Here is a 24,319-nt window from a genome sequence, read left to right on the forward strand (position 1 = left end):
TGTGACGATGCCTCTGGTCAGGATAAAGTGAGTTTAGAAGCTGGATGGATGCACACATACACAAATTAATAAAAGTATTATTATATGTCAAACTAAATAAATAATAACAACATGAAATGCAAGTATAAATAATAAAAAATGGGTCTGGAAATAAGCCTGTTTAAAATACAGCCTACATTACAGTTAAAATAATAATATAAAATATTATAATAACCATATAAATAAATACACAGACTGTTTCTTGCTCTTCAATGTTTAAACAAACAAGTTAGCAAACTACTGTACATTAGACATGCTTTTAAATTTGTTTGTTTTGCATGATTTTTGGGGTTTTTTTTATAAGTAAATCTATAAAACACATTTCATTTTAGAAAAAAAATTTCTGGCCTAAGGGCATTTTACATTATATGCTGTATCTAATTTAAACTTCCACTTTGTAAAATAAGTAACTGGCATAACTCGCTGTAAAGGCGAGCAGTTTAAAAACTCACTTTTACTGCTTAATCCTGGCTTTCATAATTATTACACTTAAGCAGTTAACGTTAATTTTTTACAAATTTGCACTTCCCACTTACCAGATAAAGTCGATGACTAAAGCACTGTGTTCTTTCCCACTTCAGAGATTGCACCGCTTTCATAATAGAAATGAGCCTCTTCATCTAACTTTCTGTTTGCGAAGGTACCTTGCAGAGCTTCAGCTATATGCTCCCAAGTGTAGTTTTCAGGGAAATAGCTAATTTGCTGACAGACACGTTCAATCTCCCATTATTATTTTTATTTATTATTTTATTTATCTACTAGCAAAATACCCGCGCTTCGCAGCGGAGAAGTAGTGTGTTAAAGAAGTTATGAAAAAGAAAAGGAAACATTTTAAAAATAACGTAACATGATTGTCAATGTAATTGTTTTGTCACTGTTATGAGTGTTGCTGTCATATATATATATATATATATATATATATATTATACTGTATAAAGCAAAATCCCCGCGTATACCACGTTGTCAGTTCAGCAGTCCGGTTGTAATATGACCAAGCTGTGCACTGAGATTACTTTTGAGAATGCAACGTATAGTTTTGTCCAGGAGGAAAGCAATGTTGCCTCAAATCAATGGCAACCTTTTGTGGGTGTGTCCCTGAGACTTTTTAATTGTCCTCGCGAAGCAGAGCCTTACTGGAAATTTGAGGCATTTGAATTGAAATGGGAGATCAGAGGGTATAATGGTGATGCGAGGAATACGTTCAGAGTGTGTGGCGCTCTGCTGTTTTTTTGTGTAACTGCCTTCATACAGCTTCTCCGATGCTTTATAAACGAATGACATATAAGGCCGTCGGTTCTCCTTGCTTCGCGGTTCGGTACTGTTTTATTGTTCATTTATTACGATTCTTATAGTTATTGTGTAGCTATTCGAGACTTACTGTACTGTTCAAGTACCCATTTCCTTTATTTAATCCGCGGCTTGTACGCTATTTTTTGTTTGTTTATCACGATTAGAGATATTTATTGATTCCCTTCTTTAGCTGACTGCCTGCTCATATAAGGCGCTCCACTGGCTTTTTGTGAAGCAGCCTTTACACAGCTTCTCCGCTGTTTTATAAACAAACTACATATAAACCAATCCTCTTTCTTTGCTTTGCCAGGAAAGCTGCCTTTTTATTTAATCCACGGGTTCTCCGCTGTTTTATTGTTCATTTATTATGATTATTATAGTTCTCTTTATATATCACGTTGTCAGTTCAGCACTCTGGTTGTAATATGACGAAGCTGCGCGAGCTCACCCTTGAGAATGCAACGTATAGTTGTCCAGGAGAAAAGCAATCTTGCCTGAAATCAATGGCAACCTTTTGTTGGGTCTGTCCCTGAGAATTCTTGCTTCTCATCGTGAAGCATAGCCTTACTGGAAATTGGAGGCATCTGAATTGAAATGGGAGATCAGAGGGTATAACAGGGATGCAAGGAATACATTGAGTGTGGAGAAACACTAGAGACAGTGTGTGTATTAACTTGTGGATTTTTCTGTGAGTATTTGGTGGCAGCATGACGAAGTTGCCTACGCGAGACCGCGTTAGCTGTGGAGCTCAGCTCGGAGCACACTCTTTTCCCACCTTGTCAATTGTGTAATGCGTTTTTTGAACAGGTTTGATGCATGGAAGTGATCACTCGTACTGCAGTCAGTCAGTTCACGTGAGCTGCTCTCTTGTGTGATGTTGCGATGTCCACGGCTTTATTTAATGTAGCTAAGACCCGGCACTTAAAAGTTTCTCACTACAGCAATTTTAACTCCGTTACAAAGTGATCCAAAGTCTTGTTTATACCTCGTGTCTTCTCATTAAACTTGTATATGGCAAATAAAGTTTTTCTTGAGCACTTTGGGAGCTCTTCCTTCTTTTCCACGTACTGCAGTCACAGTCAGTTCACGTGATTACGTGGGAGGCATGATGATGTCACACGCAGCTCCGCCCCCCACGTCTATTGAGCTAACGTCCATTACAGTATATGGAGAAAAGTAGGTTCCAGTTATGACCATTACACGTAGAATTTCGAAATGAAACCTGCCCAACTTTTGTAAGTAAGCTGTAAAGAATGAGCCTGCCAAATTTCAGCCTTCTACCTACACGGGAAGTTGGAGAATTAGTGATGAGTGAGTCAGTCAGTGATTGAGTGAATGAGTGAGTGAGTCAGTGAGGGCTTTGCCTTTTATTAGTATAGATTCATAAAGCACTTTAAAAACAACATCACGGCTGACCAAAGTGCTGTACAATAAAAACCCAACATATCAGACACACAATAACCAAAGGATAAAAGAAACAGACACATAAACACAGAGATTCATAATAAAAAGTACACAGTCAAAATATACTGAGTTAAAGTTTCAATGAAATGAATAGTCACACTTAAATATGGCGGCTTGACCACATATTGGTTGTCAGCGCAAAATGTTTTCATTTAGCGATCAGGTCATTAAGGGTACGTCTGACTTAGGCAGCGCTTCTCTTGCAAAGTAATTGCGACAGGGCAATTCGCAAATGGAGTTCAAGTGTTTTGATCAGTCTTTTAAAACCACCCTTTTCCACAGTTGAGATGGGAAGTATATCTTTTGCTATGTAGTGAGCAACTGCCCAGTGACACTGTACCACTTCACACTTTTTTTTTTTTTTTTCCTCCCATAAGGCGTGGCATGGGTAAATGAAGCTTGCAATGTCGTCTGATTTGGTCTCTGCGTTTTGGGTGGTGAATGCTTCATAATTGCAGTAGTTGAACTGAGTTTAACAGTCTCATTGTATTGAATTTTGTGCCACTGGTTTAAGTGATGAAAAAGACTGTTAGTGCTCCCACTTTTTGACACTACCTCCTTTTGGCATTCCTTAAATATTTTGTGATTCTGCTCATCTGAACTTTGAAATCCATATCACCTCCAAATAATAGAACCATTGTTCTTTTTACATACATAACTTCAGTTATAACTTGTATGTCATGCCCCTCCATGTTTCGAGACAGTTGTTTGCATGCACGTGAGCGAGAGTAGGGGCTGCCCATTTGAGCACAGTAGTGAAGCCTGGAGCAGGCAGGGGGGGATAAGAAAAGAGGCTTTCCGCAAGTTTAAATCAAAACTTTATTTAAACTCGATATAAACAATACAGCCTCAATCCAAATCCAGCTCTACTTGTATCCCGGTATATTTTAAAAAAACACTCTTGTTTTGTTATATCTGTGTCTTTTGTGAAAGTGTTTATTTGATATTTGGACTTCAGTCTTCACACATTATACTCTTAACGTCAGCATTTTGCCAATTATTATTACAACATGAAAAAGTTTCTGTTCTAGTTATGTGTTCAATATTTCTTGCATTTCCTGTCATCCTATATTTACACAGATTGTTGTAGACATGGAACATACATGAAATGTATGTTTTCCGAAAAAGATGCATTATTTACCCTATACAATTCAAGGCACCTCACACCCATATAAACAGACTTGAGCTGAGAGATCTTTGCGTACAACTAAAGCTGCATCGGTGGAGGATGGGATAACAGGCTGCTGGCGCTGAGCAACACATTTGCAAAACAAAAGATGCTGATGAGGTGGTGCAAGGGAATTTAAGGTGGTCCAGCATTACAAGTTTTTTCATAGGCTTCAGGGATCCTAATGTTAAAGCACTCGCTTGTTGAATGTTTAACAGCTTCATCACTACTGCAAACCACAACAGGTTCAAAAGAGATTCCCTAGTGAAGTACTTTCTCCTCAAAACATTTACTAATGCTGTTTTCCAGACCTGGCTTTCTCCTTTTTTCATCTCATTATATCATATGCAAATTTATCAAAGAATCTACTTAGTTTAAAATAATTGTAATACAACTCACATTTAACTGGTAATTTTATGAGGTTTACTTCTGAAATTCTATTTTTCCCCGACGTAAAATCCATCTAAACTTTATCTGATAAACTTACTCATTTTGTATCACTTTCTCATTCATCCTTAATTTACTGAAAGCAAATTAAAAAATGAAAAATCATTATCCTGTATGAAGCATAAATAATTATTTATATACAGTTTAATTATATGTTCTGTCAATAAAAAAATCTCTAAAAGTCAACATTTTACCAAAAAAGCTTTTCTATTTTTAACTTTAATTAGTTACACTAATTTTGCAGCTTTTCTTGCATACTCAAAACAGATCTATCCATTCACTAAATTCATTTAGCCTTGTTTTATTTGAAAAGGAACAAAGCCAACCCTGATAACATTGTGTACAAGACAGAAAATTAAGCATACTGTAGATGGTGTGCCAGTTAAAAATTGGACATACTCTTTTATATACCTACAGTAGCATTATATAGCTAGTTGTCCATATGCTTCTTTAGGATATTGGTGTACCCTGAGGAAAACCCACACAAGTGTGAGCATATTGCACGGATTTCATTCAATTATTGGACTGTGATTTGTGTATAATCTCCAGGAGCTGTGAGGCAGTAGCATGTATGTTGGGCAGACATGTTGTCCCTGTAACCATACATTCTAGGAAGAACTCCGTATATTAACATGAAATCTTTGTGCTTTTCCTTTCTAGCCTGGGCAATGGAAACCGCCTAATACCAAGTAATGGTATATTCTGTATGAATGATGAAGATCAGAATTTGCCTGGACCAGATTACAAAAAGGTGAAATACAGTTGCAACAGGATGCACATTATTATTTTAGCCATCCAAATGTACCAAGAGAGTTAGAGATAAAAAACAATCCTGATATATATGGGGGTTGGGAGAAATTCTAATTTATAATGTAAGATTTGTCTGTCTTTTAATTTGCAATTTGCCAGAGTTATGGAACAGATTCCTACCGACAAGATTTTACAACAGTTTCAAAGTAATTTTGTCATTCTGTTTATCTTTTTCTCTATCTGTTCAGTTGACATCATTATTTATCTAGTATGCTTTTGCAAAAAAAAAGCTGTAATTAGATTATTCAAGGGCATTTTTATTTGATTTGAGCTGAACTGAACTTATTGTACATTTTAGAGAGAACTTCTTTAATGCGTATTCTGGATATAAATGAACACCTTGCAACATAGTGAACTTTATTTACCATTTTTCCCTGAATTTAACCCATGGTTTAATACACTTTTTCCAGTAAATGGGAGGGATGTGAGAGTTATATATGTTTGTGGGTTATAAACACAATAGTCAATCTATCTGCAATGAAAGATTACCATGTGATGTATACAAGAGCTCATTTTATGCTGTACAGATGCTTAATTTTTTTCTTACCTTCACATCAGCACCTTTTCATGCATCTACAGTTAGCAAATGTTTTAATTGATTGTTTAGCAGTTTTCAAATAAATAGACTGACTGCAGACTGCTCTAAAACTTGATGAGTGTCTTATAATAGGTAATAAATAATTACAATCAAAATCATAATAGTGGTAGTTTCAACAAATCTTGTAATTGACTGAAAATGAAATGCTTTCTTAAATAAAACGGACAAGCCATCACAACATTCATTGGAATAATTGCTGCTATTGGTTTGTGGTGACAGATACAAACGAGCAAATGTTAGCTTTTTTTTATAATGTTTCATTAAATAAATAGTGTGTGTGTGTGTATATATAATATTTATCTATGGTCTGAATAAACACCAGAATGGCTAAAAAGACAGAAAATTAAAAAGAGAGAAAAATTCTGACTTTGCAGTCCCAGTCATGGTGAGGCCTTATGCAAGTGTTTTTTTTTTTGTTGGTATAAAGGAGCTCCAGTAGCGTTTCCTGACAAACGTCTGATTGATTTTTTGGCTGAAAGTTTTCAGTGTATCAGAGAGAGAATGTGCAGCATTTTTCATGATGCCAGTTTTTGACTCTCCCCTTCGCTGCTGACTCCAAGGCATCCAAAATGTGTCCTGTAACTGAGCCTGCCCTTTCAATTACCTTATTTATTCTGTGAGCCTCTCTTGAATTTATGTTACCAGCCCAGCACACCACAGCATAGAAAAGCACACTGGCTATCTTAGAGTTGTAGAAGATGTAAAGGATGTAACTTCCCAGGTTAAAGGAATAATGTCTTCTAAAAAAAGAAGGAAAAAATCCCAAAATGAAAAAAGTGTGTTAAGACATCTCAGTGACTTTCTTCTAAGACTCTGACTAATGGGTTTAGAATGCCGAAAGTAGTTACCGTGAAGTGGATGCATGCTTACAAATACGAACAGCTGTGGATACATCAGATAGGTTAAGGAGCACATTATTTTTTGTACATAGCATAAACACCAATGTTAAACTAGCAGTTAAAGTTTACATATGAAAACAGTAGTCCCTTATGCAATCTATTTGTTAAAGCACGAAGTGTTTATGACTTTGAGGGCTGTGAGAGAAAAAAAACACAGCAAATGCAACCCTTGAAAACACAGTTCTTCTCAAAAAAGATTCACTGCATGTACAGAGTGATTTTAATGCAGTATCCAACATAAGAAAAGCATAAAAAAATCACCTATGATTACTCAAACACATTAAATGCAGTCAATAATCAAACATCCTTTTATTCTCAAATTATGTTTTCTTTTTGTACCAGGTTTTGATACATCTATCTTTAATGGGTTAAATTGACAGTTTGTTTCAAACTATACAGTATTTCATGTTGTGTGTGGTGTTGGAAATAAATAAAATGAAAAATAAGCAACAAAACCTACTTCGTGACACATTTAATTATTTATACTAACACATTGCTTTATTATTATTTATTATCGCAATTCCTAAAACATTTATTTATTTGGATATTTATTTACATTTGTTCCAAATATTCCTCCACAGAAAATCATCCTGTTCCCTAGCTAGCTTATTTTTACTTAATAAAGGCACCATAACTCGTTACTTAAAGTAGCTCACAAGTGAAAGAACTGATATCAAAAGTCTCCGCGCTCTTTGGAGGTCATTCATATATATATATATATATATATATATATATATATATATATATATATATATATATATATATATATATATATATATATATCAAAATACCTGCGCAGCGAGAAGTAGTGTGTTAAAGAAGTAATGAAAAAGAAAAGGAAACATTTTAATAATAACGTAACATGATTGACATTGTCATGAGTGTTGCTGTCATATATATGCCTGCCTAAATAAGTCACCCTCGCTTCGCTCTTACTTTTTTACCATTCATTTAATCATGGCTAGTGGCGGAAAAATTATAAAATGGAAGGAGGATTACACTGAGTATGGCTTTACCAAAACAATTATTGATGGCGAATCGATTATTCATAAAGCTTGAATTGGTTATCTGTTTTTCTGTGTTAACCTCATATTTTTTCATACTTTTTATCAAACCAAGGGGGTGCGAGGGTAAAATTCGCTGATCAATGTAATCGGTGTACCAGGAAATCATGCATTGACAAAAGCTTATAATGCAAAGTGTGATTAAATGCATTATTTTTTAACGCGTTATGGAGCACATGCATCGAAGCTTCTCAGCTGTGCTTGTGCTAAGAAAAGGAAAGATTTTAAAAATAACGTAACATGATTGTCAATGTAACCTTTTGTAAGTAGTGCCTGGAGGATTCAGTGTGGAGAAACTCTAGAGACAGCGTGTGTATTGACTTGTGGATTTTTCTGTGAGTATTTGGTGGCAGTGTGACGAAGTTGCTTCGGAAGACGGCGTTAGCCGCGGAGCTCAGCTCAGAGCGAAATGAGATAAATGGGAGGGGAGATGATGACGTGACTCCCCACCGCCTTAACTGTCAATCCCCCACAAACACAGTCTCTTGGAATTTGCATAAGCACACCCCTTCACCTGCAATTTTAACTTAGTTACAAAGTGATCAAAACTCTCGTTTATATCCTGCGTCCTCTCATTAAACTTGTATCCTGCATTACCTGTGGGCATGTGAAACGCCAGAGGCAGCCTGTCTATGAACTTAATTTAAAGTTTAGGTTTACACCTTGCTTTCTTTCCGAAGTAGCAGCACTCACTAATATGGTAGTATATATCACTCGCTCGCTTCTTATTGTTTCGCTGCCTTCTCAATTATATAATGCATGTTTTCTTCAGAGCTTTTTGGAGCTCTTCCTGGTTTTCTACGTACTGCGTTGATAGTCAGTTCACGTGATTACGTGGGAGGCGTGATGATGTCACACGAAACTCCGCCCCCCCACAGCTTTCGAGCTCAACTCCATTACAGTAAATGGAGAAAAATACCTTCCATTTATGACCATTACGCGTAGAATTTCGAAATGAAACCTGCCCAACTTTGGTAAGTAAGCTGTAAGGAATGAGCCTGCCAAATTTCACCCTTCTACCTACACGGGAAGTTGGAGAATTAGTGATGAGTCAGTCAGTGAGTCAGTCAGTCAGTCAGTGAGGTCTTTGCCTTTTTTTAGTATAGATATACATATATATACACATACACACACATATATATATATATATATATATATATATATATTTATATATATATATATATATATATATATATATATATATATATATATATATATATATACACACACATACAGTGATCCCTCTCTATATCACGCTTCGACTTTCACGGCTTCACTCTATCACGATTTTTTCTCATACACGCTTACGTCACTATGCATGCGCTTTCTGAGAACTTTTATCTAACGATGGCTCCTAAACGTGCTGCTTTTTCTAAGCCTTCTGTTAATAAAACTAAGTGCCAGAGGAAGATGCTTACTATCCAGGAGAAGGTGAAACTCTTGGATATGATCGAAGATGGCAATACCCTACAAAAGCCTCCTCGCGCATATGAAAAGACAGCGCCAGCAACTGCCTATCAAGATGTTCTTCAGCCACGCACCCAGATACCCACTGCCTACTCTTAGTACTCCTTCAGCGGAAGAAGTCAACGATGCACCTGCTGAAGATACTGCACCACCTGAAGACTCTCCTACTGAGGTTGTGCCTTCATAGGATAGTGGGTGTGTGTAATTAAATGTACAGTACAATAATTTACTATATAAAAGCGGTAGGGATTGTCCTTCCGTCCCGTGAGTGCAAAGCGTAGCGGTATTCCGCTTATCACAGACTTAATACTTGCGGCTTGCGGTACGAAGCAACGCGATGTGAGCAGAGTTCTGGTACTTCCATCGTTCCCTTGCTTTTGTGCACGATGCACTGGAAAAATAGACAAAATTATGTCTCTGGAAATAATTAATGTTGATGGAGTACAAATGTCTCACCGCGTAGTAAATATCAGGGGAGATGATGCTTGCCTATTCTCATCTATAGCTTATTTAGTGCATGAAACTCCATCTTTAGCAGTACAGATTCGGGCTGACATTGTACGACTTTGGACAGGCACTCGAGGGGATAAAAAAACGTAGGTTTTTGGGAGATGTTATGAATGGGCACTTTAATGTTCTCATTCCCTACACTTACATGCCTGATGTACACATGGAGCGCATACAAATTGAGGATAAACGTCGGTCGCCTTAAAAGGCGGGTGAGCCTAGTAATAATATGATATTTGTAACATCTAATATGTCTTATTTTCTCTTATTTTGTCTAATATATTGGATAATACAAGTGTAATGGTGACTAAAGTGTGTTATTTCATGTCTAGAGGGCTCTAATAATGTTAAAAAACGTATTTAGAAGGTTGTAAACAGGTTTTCTATACTCTAACTACAAAAATATTCGATTTATAAATAAAGAATCCTACTTCGCGAAAATTCATTTATCACAGTAGAGTCTGGAACACTTTAACCGTGATTAACGAGGCTTCACTGTATATATATATATATCTATACAGAGGTGTGAAAAACTATTTGCCCCCTAGGTAGGTTTGGATTTTTTTTCTCCCTAAATAATAAAAACCATCACTTAAAAACTGCATTTTGTGTTTACTTGTGTTATATTTGACTAATGGTGAAATGTGTTTGATGATCAGAAACATTTTATGTGACAAACATGCAAAAGAATAAGAAATCAGGAAGGGGGCAAATAGTTTTTCACACCACTGTATATATGTATTAGGGGTGGGACTCGATTAAAAAAAATTAATCTAATTAATTAGAGGCTGTGTAATTAATTAATATGTAATCGCACAAGAAAATTTGACCCAAATCGCAAATGTTTTTTTTTTTTTTTTAATTTAAAAGGGATTTAGTGGGCGACATGGACATGAATATTGTAAACTCAAGCTCTTTCAATTTCTGAAAAAAAAAATGCATTTAAACTGCATTTCAATTCAAAACAGAAACAAAAATATCATCCCTGGGAAGACTTAAAAATAAAGTGGTATTTTAAGTACTTTAAATACATTTTCAAAATGGTATTGTTTTTAAATAATAATAACAAAATTTTCAACATAAAGTGTAGTTTTTCTTATTAAAAAAAATAAGGCAGAAACATAAGGTAATTTGACCAGCTTCACCTTTAAACTCTGAGTAACCTTAGCCAAAATTATTTTGTACATTAGGCTAAAACAGTGTGATCATTGAACATTTTGTAATTAGATGTAATTAAAATTACTAACGGTCACAGAAGTCCAATGATCCCCAGTAAAAGCCACAAAGTCTGCTTTCTGTAATGCATCTAATTTTGCTTGCTTTTCAGTGTCATAAAGCTGTTGAATTTTACTTCAAATAGTCTCTCGGCACGGCAGTTGTAAAGTTGGATGAACAGACGCTAACTGTAGCACATTTTCTAACCCCCTATCTTCCACCACTGTTAGTGGTCTACAGTCCAAAGCAATCCATTTTGCGAGAGAATTTGTAAGTTTGACCGATGTTCACTTATCAATTTTGGTCCTGAAGCCAGTCATTTCATGAGGTTTGGGCTGCCGACATCTTTTGTTGGTACTCGAACTCGTCCTGCTAGTTCTAACAGCATACACTGTTTCTGTGCTTACTGTAATATGTTTTGCATTTAGATGGTACCGTAAGGTTGAAGTGACTCGGTGGTATGCAAACTCATTTTTGCACAGTTTGCACAAAACCATGCTTTTATCAAGGCTTCTGTCGGGTAGCCTTTTGAAATGAAATTTGCCTCCGATCAGTCCTAGCAACGTGCTTTCTTCCGACTCTCACATTTTTGTAGCTCTGATGTGTGCATCAAGGTAATCAATGTACCAGGAAATCATGCATTGACAAAAGTTCCCCTTTGTTTGGAATGCAAAGTGTGACTAAATGCGTGCTTGTGCTAAGAAAACGAAACATTTTAAAAATAACGTAACATGATTGTCAATGTAATAGTTTTGTCACTGTTATGAGTGTTGCTGTCATCAAGGATTTGATTATCATTATTTCTTTCAATCAGGTGCGTATTTGGAGGATGTGTTGTGTTCAAGTTATATTCCGTGTTTGTCATCCGTTGTAAAGATAACAGGTTTTATTCATCGAAGTGTTTACCACCCAAATCGGTACTCGTGAATGTAAGATGTTCAACAGGAATTCCCGGTATTAAGTTGTGGAAATTGCCTGCGAATATTTATCAGAAGCGTGTGTATGAACTTAATTTAATCTTTTCCAGTCCTGCAAAGTCAGTTGACTTGAGCCGCTTGGAGTACATGCATCGAAGCTTGTGCGTACAATCTCGCAATGTCCACGGCTTTATTTAATTTTAGCTAAGACCCGGCACTTGAAAAGTTTCCTGCTTCAGCATTTTTAACTCCGTTACAAAGGGATCCAAAGTCTCCTTTATACTGTACTTCGTGTCTTCTCATTAAACTTGTATCTTGCGAATAAAGTATTCATGGAAGGCATGATAAATGTTAGCGTGTCTATAAACTTAATTTAAACTTACGGTTTACACCATGCTTTGTTTCCGCAGTAGTTGCACTTATGAATAAGCTTGTATGCGGTTTTTCTTCAGCGCTCTTTGGAGCGTTTTTGTTCAGCGCTCTTTGGATCTCTTCCTTGTTCTCTACGCACTTGCATCCCGCATCATCACGCCGCCCACGTAACTCCGCCTCACACGGCGACCGAGCCGCCGACCATGGCCATATATATGGTCGAAAGTAGGTTCCAGTTATGACCGTTTTGCGTACAATTTCGAAACGAAACCTGCTTAACTTTTGTAAGTAAGCTGTAAGGAATGAGCCTGCCAAATTTCAGCCTTTCACCTACACAGGAATTTGGAGAATTAGTGATGAGTGAGTGAGTGAGGACTTTGCCTTTTATTAGTATAGATGATAAAAGGGAAGGTGTCCAATCTAATATTGTGTGCTTGAGAATTCACTGGAAAGAGCACACTTTTATTCAAATTAATTCTAAATCTTTCGAAATTCTGTTAGCGCTGTTAGGCACAGTATTTTGTGGATCTCATAGGTACAGTACCATATCATCTGCATATAGAGAAATTTTCTGTTCAAGTCCTTCTCTGATAACCCCTTTAATCTCATAAGCATTTCGACAATGAACTGCCAGTGGCTCAGTGGCGATTGCAAAAAGCAGTGGTGATGAAGGGGCATCCTTGTCTAATACCATGTTCTAGTTTGAAGTACTCTGAATTAATGTACTCTGAATTAACCCAAATTTTTCTAGTGTAGTGAAAAGGTACTTGCATTCATGCAATACAAATGCTTTTTCTGCATCCAACGATAATATCTCCTGGGTGTTAGGCTTTGTGGGTGAATATATTACATTAAACAGACATCAAACATTGGAAACATTGGAATAAGTCCTTATTTTGCTTTGGAAAGATGGTAGGTAATGCTTGGCAAAAAGTTTGAGGTATAATTTTATTGTCTCTAGCTTCTGTAAATGTTTCTAATAAAAGGAGAGCTAGCTTAATTGAGATTTTTGTATAAAATGCGGCAGGGTATCCATCTAGGCCTGCTGCTTTACTCTGAAGTGACTTTATAGCATCTGGTAATTCTGATAGTGCCAGAGGTTTATCCAATTCCTCTGCATTGAGAGTATCTAGTTGTGGTTTCTGTAATGCACCCAGAAATGTCTCCTTTAAACTCAGTAGAATATAAGGACCTATAGTAGTCCCTAAATGTGTGCATTATATTTTTATGGTCAATGATTTTGTCTCCGTCTGTGTTGGTGATTGCTGGGATTGCATTGCAAACTTCCTGCTTGTGAAGTTGCTTTCTGTCCATGTTCATAGTAATGATGTCTTGATTTACAAAATGAGTTCTGTTTTTTCTGTTGTCAAGAGGTTGAGTTCTAAATGCAGAGCCTCATTTGGACACTGACATGTTCTTGATCTATTCTGGTAATTTCACTGATTAGATCTGATACCTTCTTGGTTTCCAATTTACTTCTATGGGAAAGATATGAGATCAACTGTCCTCTCGCCTGCAGAGGTTTCCCAGAGTATTCCTGCAGAAACCGCTGAGGATATATTTGTCTCTAAAAAAAAAATTGATTTGCTTGGATATAAATTCTGTATAGTTCTCATCTGCTAATAAAAATGGGTTAAGATGCCAGCTGTGAGATAAGTATTGTATGTGGGGCATAATTAAGCTCCATGATCAAAGGGGCATGGTCGGAGATAACAATATTGTCATACTTACAAGATTTAATTGTAGGCAAGAAATTATCTATAAAGAAATAATCAATTCTTGAGTAACAGTGATGCACCGGTGTGTAGAAGGAATATTCTGTTGAGTTAGGGTTTAGAAATCTCCAGGGGTCTGATCAGTTACAAACTTTATTATTGCCTTTGCAGTGTTAGATGTCATCGCACCTGTGGCAGAAGACCTGTCTAGATTTAAAACACAATTCAAGTCCCCAGCCATTATAATTTTATGAGTGTTCATAGTGGGAATGGATGCAAATACATTTTGGATGAAGTCCCTATCATCTGCATTGGTTGGGGAGATACTTATCAGAATCACTTTACAGTTAAATGAACTACCCATGATGATCACATTTCTCATTTCAGGATTGGATACTACATCTGATACTAAAAAAGAGTCCTATGTATAACTATAGCCCCTAGGTTCATATAATATTCCCTTCATAGTGTTTACTGGTTCTTTGAAAAAGAATAATTGATTATTATTTAGTTATGTTAAGTGTTGAAGATGTATTCAGTTCAGTTATTGTGTTTTGGTTAATAGAAGTGATTCACATTAAGGTTAACATATTTTGTAGTTTGGTTGTAATGTACTGTTTTTTAATGTACATTGGCTTATAGACAACCAATGTTGTTTAACTTTGTTTTCATTTATTGGGATTTAAAGTGTGATGTCAGTGTTTCTGTAATGTGATTGGCTGCGTGGCAGGCGGTTAAAAAAAAAATAAAAGTGGGCAAGAGGACAGGCGTCGCTTGTACTAAGATAAAAGAATGACTACACGGAGTTAAAAAAAAATGCTTTTAGCTCCAGTTGGTGTACAGGTTACAACTTGTTGGACGACAATACAGGAAGAAGACGTTGTCGAAGAAGCAGTGTAGATCGGATTGGCATTACAGGCTAACTAGCTTAGCTAGCCTGTGTAGAGATCCTGTATACTCAGGATAGCGCTCCAGGTGACCAAAGGAAAGCCTGACAATAAGGAAAAGTGGCAGGTTTCACTGCATTGGACGGTCTAACTCCTTTTTGCTTGGAGCATTTAGCTGTGAGCTTGCCTGCCGAAGGACTCAATTGTTTCCCATAGTGTGGAAGCGCTGCGCTTGGACAATGAACAATAACCTTTACTCCACTTATTTGTGAGTAATGTGAACGGGCCTCAAAGTTTTTGGCCACCACATTCCCTAGCGTCGACCAGATCTGCAACAAGGAGGGTATGTTGTAATATTATTTTTATTTTGTGTGGTTGCCGGCTTGTGTGTGTGGGGGGGTCCCATAAAGTTGTTGAGTTAAGGTGATGTTATAATAATTAATTTTACTTATCTAATAGATTTGTTATTGTGTTTTCTTTAACAGTGGGATGTTTTAAGTGCTCAGAAAAGAAAATAGTTTTTGTGAGTTTTCTAATTTGTGTAATTTATAATTTGTGGGGATTTTGATTGGACAAATAATTTTATTTATTTTAGTTATTTTTCCAATTTAGTTAATAAATTTTTGTTATTTTTTTGAGGACATATTTGTAATATGATTTGTGTTACAAGTTACTAATTGTGAAACAGCTGGCAGCTCATTACTGGGGAGTAGGTATTAGTTAAGGTATTCTGATTTATCCTCTAAAAACACGTATTTAAAATTAAAGGGGTCTTCATAAATCAGCTTAGGGAAATAGAGTTTACGAATTTAGGGCTCTATTCTATGGCTAAAGGGTAAAGAAAGCGCTACATAAGAATTTCCACACCTCTAGTTTTCTTTGTAAAGCTGGAATGGAATATTTAGCCAGTCTAATTTCTGTGCAGCTGAAACTGATCCTTGCTTAATAAGTGGATCTCCTGTAAAAATACTATTTTAGTGTTTAGACCTGTTAGGTGAGAGAATACTTTCTTTCTCTTTAATTCGTGATTCAGATCTTTAACATTCCAACTCACAAAATTAACTGTTCGGTCATTGAGACATTGCTTCTGAACTTTTGTTGTCATTTTGTAGTCTTAGGATTTAAGCTTTGACCTTATAAGGATTAAAAGGATAGATTAGAGATAGCTTGCTCTCTTTCTGTCCTTCCCCTAGTCCCGCCCCTCAGCCCCCCATTTTGCCTCCCCATATGAGGCTGGACCAAACTTCACAAAGTCCCAGTCCTCTGGCATACCTAGAGACAGAGCACAACCAAAACAAAACAAGCCCCCCAGCAGTTACATATAAGGATTAAAATATAGAGATATCTATTGACAATATAGTCCAAATACTATAAGCATAAAATATTATCTTAAACAGTCTTGAGAGAGTAAACGCTGTGAATGATGTTAAACAGTAGCCCTGGATAAGCATAGTAAGCCCTAATACAATAAACCAAGGGTATAATGTTAAAGTCTCCTTTAAAAAAAAAAAAAGTACACATTCATACATATATGCATATAATTGTAATTAAAACATAAACCAAAAGTAGCTGAGAAGGAAATAGGATGTATAATTACGGTACCAGTATCATTGCAAGCACATCAAACAGCCAGTAAGATCTTCTTTGTCTTGCCAGGACAAGATCCAACTCATGATCGTTTTTCAAAAAAAGTGTCGGGATCAGTTTTCTTGGCTCTTTTTCTGCTTTCTCTGCAGAAGTAAAATTATAGAGCTTGCCTTGAATGTCCACTTTCAGTTTGGCAGGACACAAGAGGCTGTGTCTGATCTCGGCTTTCTGTAAGAAATGTTTAATGTTGTAAAATGTGCCGCGTTTAGCTACTTTTGAGGGTGAGAATTCGGGGAAATACGAATGTGGTTATTTTTAAATAAAATCTCTTGTTTCTGTCTGAGAAGTAACATTACAGTAATCCCTCGCTATATTGCGCTTCGACTTTTGCGGCTTCACTCTATCGTGGATTTTAAATGTAAGCATATCTAAATATATATCACGGATTTTTCACTGGTTCGCGGATTTCTCCGGACAATGGGTCTTTTAATTTATGGTACATGCTTCCTCAGTTTGTTTGCCCAGTTGATTTCATACAAGGGACGTTATTGGCGGATGGCTTAGAAGCTACCCAATCAGAGCATGTATTACATATTAACTAAAACTCCTCAATGATATAAGATATGCTTCCCGCGCGGTGCTTGATTGTTTGCTTTTCTCTCTCTCACCCTCTCTGACATTCTCTGCGCCTGACAGAGGGAGTGTGAGCAGAGGTCTGTTTGCACAGAGGCTGTTTGCCTACAGGATATGGATGCTCCTCTACAAAATGCCGCTTTATCGCGGTGCTTCGGCATATTTAAAAGCACATATTGATTTTTGGATTGTTTGCTTTTATCTTGCTCTCTCTCTCTCTGACATTCTCTGCTCCTGACAGCGCTCCTTTGAAGAGAAGATATGTTTGCATTCTTTTAATTGTGAGAAAGAACTGTCATCTCTGTTTTGTCATGGAGCACAGTTTAAACTTTTGACTAAAGTTTGTTTTTTAATGTCTAGAGGGCTCTAATAATGTTAACATTGTGGGAGAGTTTATAAGGGCTTAAAATATATAAAAATAACCATACAAACATATGGTTTCTGCTTCACGGATTTTCATCTATCGCGGGGGGTTCTGGAACGCAACCCCCACGATCGAGGAGGGATTACTGTATATGTAGTCCTAGGTTTAGAGATATTTGATCCCCGTATGCCATAAGCTGCTGCTATCTCAGTGTCTAATTTGAAGTCCTCTCCAATTATTTTAGAGAATAGTTCAGGTACGAATTTCACTGGGGTTGGACTTTCATGATTCTCAGGGAGACCTTCGATTCTAATATTATTCCTTCTGCATCCATCTTCCTCCTTCTCCTGAAGATACATTTCTTCATTCCCACTTGGATTTCTTCCCAGCCAACCTCAGCACCATCAACATGGTGAAAGGTTTCACTAAGACATTGCCAACGTGTACAAACACTAACAGAGAAAGTGGAGTCTGTCTGTGATGGGAGACTATTGTTGGATACTGATACTCAAAGCATCAGACAGTGGCTACAAGCAAAAATCTGCAGCAAAACATTTCTAGTTTACTCTTGTGTTGCTTACATTGCAATATTGTAGTGTAGGCCTATACCACTGGAGATGTTACAATGTTAAATGCATTATTGCATTTTTCTTGAAAGCCCTACATGATAGAGTAATTACAAATACATATTTTTGTTTACATTGTAAAAAATTTTTGATTACACTAAACATTGTAGAGGAAGCTAAATTTTCCGTAAAATTTTTTGGCAGTGTGATTTCTTCTTTTTTACTTTACATTTAAAAATCATGTTGTTTCATTTGAAAATCTTTTAATTGGAGCTTAATTTAAAAACAGATTTTTAAGTACAAATTAATCATGCAATTCCTTAATTGTATTAATTTGTATTTGTTTGAGCCTATTCTAGTGGGATGTGATGTGTATCTGAAACCTGTCCCAAACTGAATGCCAGTCTATTTCAGTCTAATTCCTCAACACATCCACATTCTCCACTCACAAGTGGGCTAATTTCAATTCCTTAATTAATCTAACATATTTGTTTGCAGAATGAAGCCCAAACAGTTTGGTAAATGCCACAGGAACAGGAAGAACATGCAGATTCAACACAACTAGTGCCTAGGCCTGAGATTTAAACATAGACCTTTGTTGCATTCAAACAGAAGTGCTGACCTCTGTACCACTGCTAAAGAGTATTAATCTGTAATAATTTCTGTTCTTTCTCTTTCCCAACTTACATAGCTTTATGAGACAGTGCTAAAAGAAAACGAGAGGTTGCGGGACCAGTTGCAAGAAGCTGAACTACAGCTGAGCCAGAACAAAGTAGAACTGGAAAGAGCAACACAGGTATACTGCAAAAAATGAAATCTAAGCAATTGAAATCTTGTATTCTTTGTTGTAAAATTTATGGACTTACTAAGAACATTTTATTTAAGATTATTTGACTTATTTTAAGAAATCTGCCTGCCCCTTCGTCAGATTTTTTTTTTGGTTAAGTAAAAGACAACCTGATTGTAAGTTTTGTTTTTAGTGTTTTCTTTGTGGCTTTTCAGTATGCACTTTTGTAGGAATTGACAGTATTATATTGGATTACAGAGTGTAGATATAGAGATCTTCCTCAAAAGGGATAAGACATATTAAAGTGTTTTTCATAGAGAAATTAGGAATATTCTTAGAAGGGTTTAGACATCCTCTGAAAGAAGGCAATATTTTGACCTAATTTAAAGATGCATTTTCTGCCTAGTGTATGAATGTAAGAAGTATCCCTAATGGCTAAAACGGTCTACTCTGTCCATTCCAGAAACAAGAACTCAGTGCAGAGAGGCCAGCATTACTGGAACTGGAGAGATTTGTAAGTAGTCATTTCAAATCCAAATGAGGTACTTCAGAAAAGGGTTAAACTGACCACTTTTAATTGTAATGTTGCAGAAGTAGTAATATGCATGTTAGTATTTCATTATTTTTATTGTAGTATTCAATTGTACAGTCAAATAGTTAAAAGAAAAAACATGTTTCACTAGATTTATTTTATTTGCAAAAAATGAAATCTCCCATTTATATACTTTAAGTATTTAGACCATGTGATGTGGCACTGCAAAATTTGGACAGCTGCTTGCTTGAATTATCCTTAAAATGTGTCTAAAACTTGACTGGAGTCCACATGTGACAAACTGATGTGCCTAGACAAGGTTTAGAAAGGTACACAGTTGCGTATACAAGTTCCTACAATTCATACTGCATATCATGTAAACCTTTGTGATAAAATTTTGGTTTGGCATAAATCAAGGAAACAGTGTAAAAAGATTACTTAATTTTTCTGTGTTCCAAGGAGCAAATATGTGCTGGAAGAAGTTTGGTACTACCGTAACTCTTCCTAGAGTTGGCCTTCTGGTCAGTCTGAGTAACTAGACAAGAAGGACCTTGGTCAGGGAGGTGACCAAGAACCGAATGGTCACTCTAACAGAGTTTCAGAAGACCTTTAGTAGGATGAGGGAACCTCTCAAAATCATTTCATCAATCAAGCATTTATGGTAAAGTGGCTATACAAAAACCACTCTTCGGTAACAGGCGTTACAGTTTAAAAGACTCCCAAGTGCATGAGTAGAAAGAGTCTCAGTTCAAGTGAAGAAAAAATTACACTGGGCAAACCTCCAAGCACTATGTCTGATGAAGGCCAGGCACTGCTCATCACCTCACTAATAACATCTCTATTAGGAAAGCATAGTGGTTGGCAGCATTGTCCTATCGGGGTAATTCTAAATCGCAGGGGTTAGGAGACTGAACAAAGCTGAAGTAAGGATAAACATAGCCAACTAAAGAGAGGTCCTTGAAATAAATCTGCTTCAGATTGCATTCAACATCAGACTGGGTTGATGGTTAACCTTTCACCATGATAATGACCCAAAGCATACAGCCAAGACAATTTTATAATTGCTTCAGAACAAGCCTCTGATTGCCTTTGAGTAGTTCAGTGTAAGCCCAGATTTCAACCCCATAGAACATCTTTGGAGGGACATGAAGATGACAGTTTACAGATGCTTCCCATCCAGTCTTACAAAGCTTGACAGAGACTGCCATAAATAATGTAATAAATTGACCAAATACATGTGTGCAAAGCTTACCCAGGAAGACTTGAAGCTATAATTCTTGCCAATGGGCCTTCTAAAAAGTACTAAATTAAGGGTCGGAATACTTGTATGAATGAGAGATTTCAGTTTTTGATTTTTAAAGAAAATGAAAAATGTGAAGGGCCTGAATACTTCCTGAATCCACGGTATATGAAGTACAACTTAGTCTAAAATATTGTGGTATATGTTACCCAATAGTATGTAGCATTGTAGCATGCAATTTAATTCTTGTATATTATTGCTTTAATAAAACAATAATAATAATTACTGTAGCTGTTAACATAGATGAAAAACAGTGTATTCTAAATAAAACAATTCATCCTGTCCCATCTTACAGCAGGGAAAATAAGTATTTAACCTGTCAATGTTTCTCTTAGTAAATATATTTTTAATGGGGCTATTGACATGAAATTTTCACTAGATGTCAGCAACAACGCAAGTAATCCATACATACTAAGAAATCAAAACACAAATAAGTCCATAAATTAAGCTGTGTAATAATATATATATATATATATATATATATATATATATATATATATATATATATATATATATATATATATATATATATATATATATATATATATATATATGTATATATATATACACATATATATATACATATATACATACAGTGGTGTGAAAAACTATTTGCCCCCTTCCTGATTTCTTATTCTTTTGCATGTTTCTCACACACAATGTTTCTGATCATCAAACACATTTAACCATTAGTCAAATATAACACAAGTAAACACAAAATGCAGTTTTTAAATGATGGTTTTTATTATTTAGGGAGAAAAAAAATCCAAACCTACATGGCCCTGTGTGAAAAAGTAATTGCCCCCGAACCTAATAACTGGTTGGGCCACCCTTAGCAGCAATAACTGCAATGTGATAACTTGCAGTGAGTCTTTTACAGCGCTCTGGAGGAATTTTGGCCCACTCATCTTTGCAGAATTGTTGTAATTCAGCTTTACTTGAGGGTTTTCTAGCATGAACCGCCTTTTTAAGGTCATGCCATAGCATCTCAATTGGATTCAGGTCAGGACTTTGACTAGGCCACTCCAAAGTCTTCATTTTGTTTTTCTTCAGCCATTCAGAGGTGGATTTGCTGGTGTGTTTTGGGTCATTGTCCTGTTGCAGCACCCAAAATCGCTTCAGCTTGAGTTGACCAACAGATGGCTGGACATTCTCCTTCAGGACTTTTTGGTAGACAGTAGAATTCATGGTTCCATCTATCACAACAAGTCTTCCAGGTCCTGAAGCAGCAAAACAACCCCAGACCATCACACTACCAGCACCATATTTTACTGTTGGTATGATGTTCTTTTTCTGAAATGCTTTGTTCCTTTTACGCCAGATGTAACGGGACATCTGCCTTCCAAAAAGTTCAACTTTTGTCTCATCAGTCCACAAGGTATTTTCCCAAAAGTCTTGGCAATCATTGAGATATTTCTTACCAAAATTGAGACGAGCCCTAATGTTCTTTTTGCTTAACAGTGGTTTGCGTCTTGGAAATCTGCCATGCAGGCCATTTTTGCCCAGTCTCTTTCTTATGGTGGAGTCATGAACACTGACCTTAATTGAGGCAAGTGAGGCCTGCAGTTCTTTAGACGTTGTCCTGGGGTCTTTTGTGACCTCTCGGATGAGTCGTCTCTGTGCTCTTGGGGTAATTTTGGTCGGCCGGCCACTCCTGGGAAGGTTCACCATTGTTCCATGTTTTTGCCATTTGTGGATAATGGCTCTCACTGGTTCGCTGGAGTCCCAAAGCTTTAGAAATGGCTTTATAACCTTTACCAGACTGATAGATCTCAATTACTTCTGTTCTCATTTGTTCCTGAATTTCTTTGGATCTTGGCATAATGTCTAGCTTTTGAGGTGCTTTTGGTCTACTTCTCTGTGTCAGGCAGCTCCTATTTAAGTGATTTCCTGATTGAAACAGGTGTGGCAGTAATCAGGCCTGCAGGTGGCTACGGAAATTGAACTCAGGTGTGATACACCACATTTAGGTTATTTTTTAACAAGGGGGCAATTACTTTTTCACAGGGCCATGTAGGTTTGGTTTGGTTTTTTTCTCCCTAAATAATAAAAACCATCATTTAAAAACTGCATTTTGTGTTTACTTTTGTTATATTTGACTAATGGTTAAATGTGTTTGATGATCAGAAACATTTTGTGTGACAAACATGCAAAAGAATAAGAAATCAGGAAGGGGGCAAATAGTTTTTCACACCACTGTATATATAGGGATGCTCTGAAATAGAAAAAGCACTTTGGATGGATGTTCATTTGCCAGTATCGATTGTCTCTGCTAATGTGAGATAGAGGGTAAGACCATCTGTTCACATCTTGTTCGATTTTTTTTTTCCATGTGGATAGCAAAATTGTTTTGAAAAAAATTTGTATATTGTGATATTTACCCCTAGATATCTAAACTGCTCTGATAAAATGATTGGGTAGATGTCTAGTTTCATATTGTGTACTAGAGAGTTCACTAGAAAAAGAACACTTTTATTCAAATGATTGAGTCCAGATAATTTTTGAAATTCTGCAAGTACATTAAGGACTGCTGGAAAAGATGATTGTGGGTCTTTTATATACAGTACTACACTCACCTAAAGGATTATTAGGCACACCATACTAATACGGTGTTTAACCCCCTTTCGCCTTCAGAACTGCCTTCATTCTACGTGGCATTGATTCAACAAGGTGCTATAAGCCTTCTTTAGAAATGTTGGCCCATATTGATAGGATAGCATCTTGCAGTTGATGGAGATTTGTGGGATGCACATCCAGGGCACGAAGCTCCCGTTCCACCACATCCCAAAGATGCTCTATTGGGTTGAGATCTGGTGACTGTGGGGGCCATTTTAGTACAGTGAACTCATTGTCATGTTCAAGAAACCAATTTGAAATGATTCGAGCTTTGTGACATGGTGCATTATCCTGCTGGAAGTAGCCATCAGAGGATGGGTACATGGTGGTCATGAAGGGATGGACATGGTCAGAAACAATGCTCAGGTAGCCCGTGGCATTTAAACGATGCCCAATTGGCACTAAGGGGCCTAAAGTGTGCCAAGAAAACATCCCCCACACCATTACACCACCACCAGCAGCCTGCACAGGCATGATGGATCAATGTTCTCATTCTGTTTACGCCAAATTCTGACCATTTGAATGTCTCAACAGAAATCGAGGCTCATCAGACCAGGCAACATTTTTCCAGTCTTCAACTGTCCAATTTTGGTGAGCTTGTGCAAATTGTAGCCTCTTTTTCCTATTTGTAGTGGAGATGAGTGGTACCCGGTGGGGTCTTCTGCTGTTGTAGCCCATCCGCCTCAAGGTTGTGCGTGTTGTGGCTTCCCAAATGCTTTGCTGCATACCTTGGTTGTAACGAGTGGTTATTTCAGTCAAAGTTGCTCTTCTATTAGTTTGAATCAGTCGGCCCATTCTCCTCTGACCTCTAGCATCAACAAGGCATTTTCGCCCACAGGACTGCCGCATACTGGATGTTTTTCCCTTTTCACACCATTCTTTGTAAACCCTAGAAATGGTTGTGTGTGAAAATCCCAGTAACTGAGCAGACTGTGAAATACTCAGACCGGCCCATCTGGCACCAACAACCATGCCACGCTCAAAATTGCTTAAATCACCTTTCTTTGCCATTCTGACATTCAGTTTGGAGTTCAGGAGATTGTCTTGACCAGGACCACACCCCTAAATGCATTGA

At 36.8% G+C, this 24,319-nt stretch overlaps 1 protein-coding gene across 2 annotated transcripts in view; it reads left to right on the plus strand.

Moving 5' to 3' along the window:
• The window catches only part of ppp1r12c (protein phosphatase 1, regulatory subunit 12C), a 252,081-nt gene that overhangs the window by 194,895 nt on the left and 32,867 nt on the right, over positions 1-24,319 (plus strand). For both annotated transcript variants that reach the window (XM_039773835.1, XM_039773836.1), the window contains exons 17-19: positions 5,069-5,159; positions 18,701-18,805; positions 19,260-19,310. In XM_039773835.1, the coding sequence (XP_039629769.1) occupies positions 5,069-5,159; positions 18,701-18,805; positions 19,260-19,310 (247 nt within the window). The remainder of the gene's footprint in view (positions 1-5,068; positions 5,160-18,700; positions 18,806-19,259; positions 19,311-24,319) is intronic.

Source organism: Polypterus senegalus, chromosome 13 (assembly GCF_016835505.1).
Source record: "Polypterus senegalus isolate Bchr_013 chromosome 13, ASM1683550v1, whole genome shotgun sequence".
Classification (NCBI taxonomy): Eukaryota; Metazoa; Chordata; class Cladistia; order Polypteriformes; family Polypteridae; genus Polypterus; species Polypterus senegalus.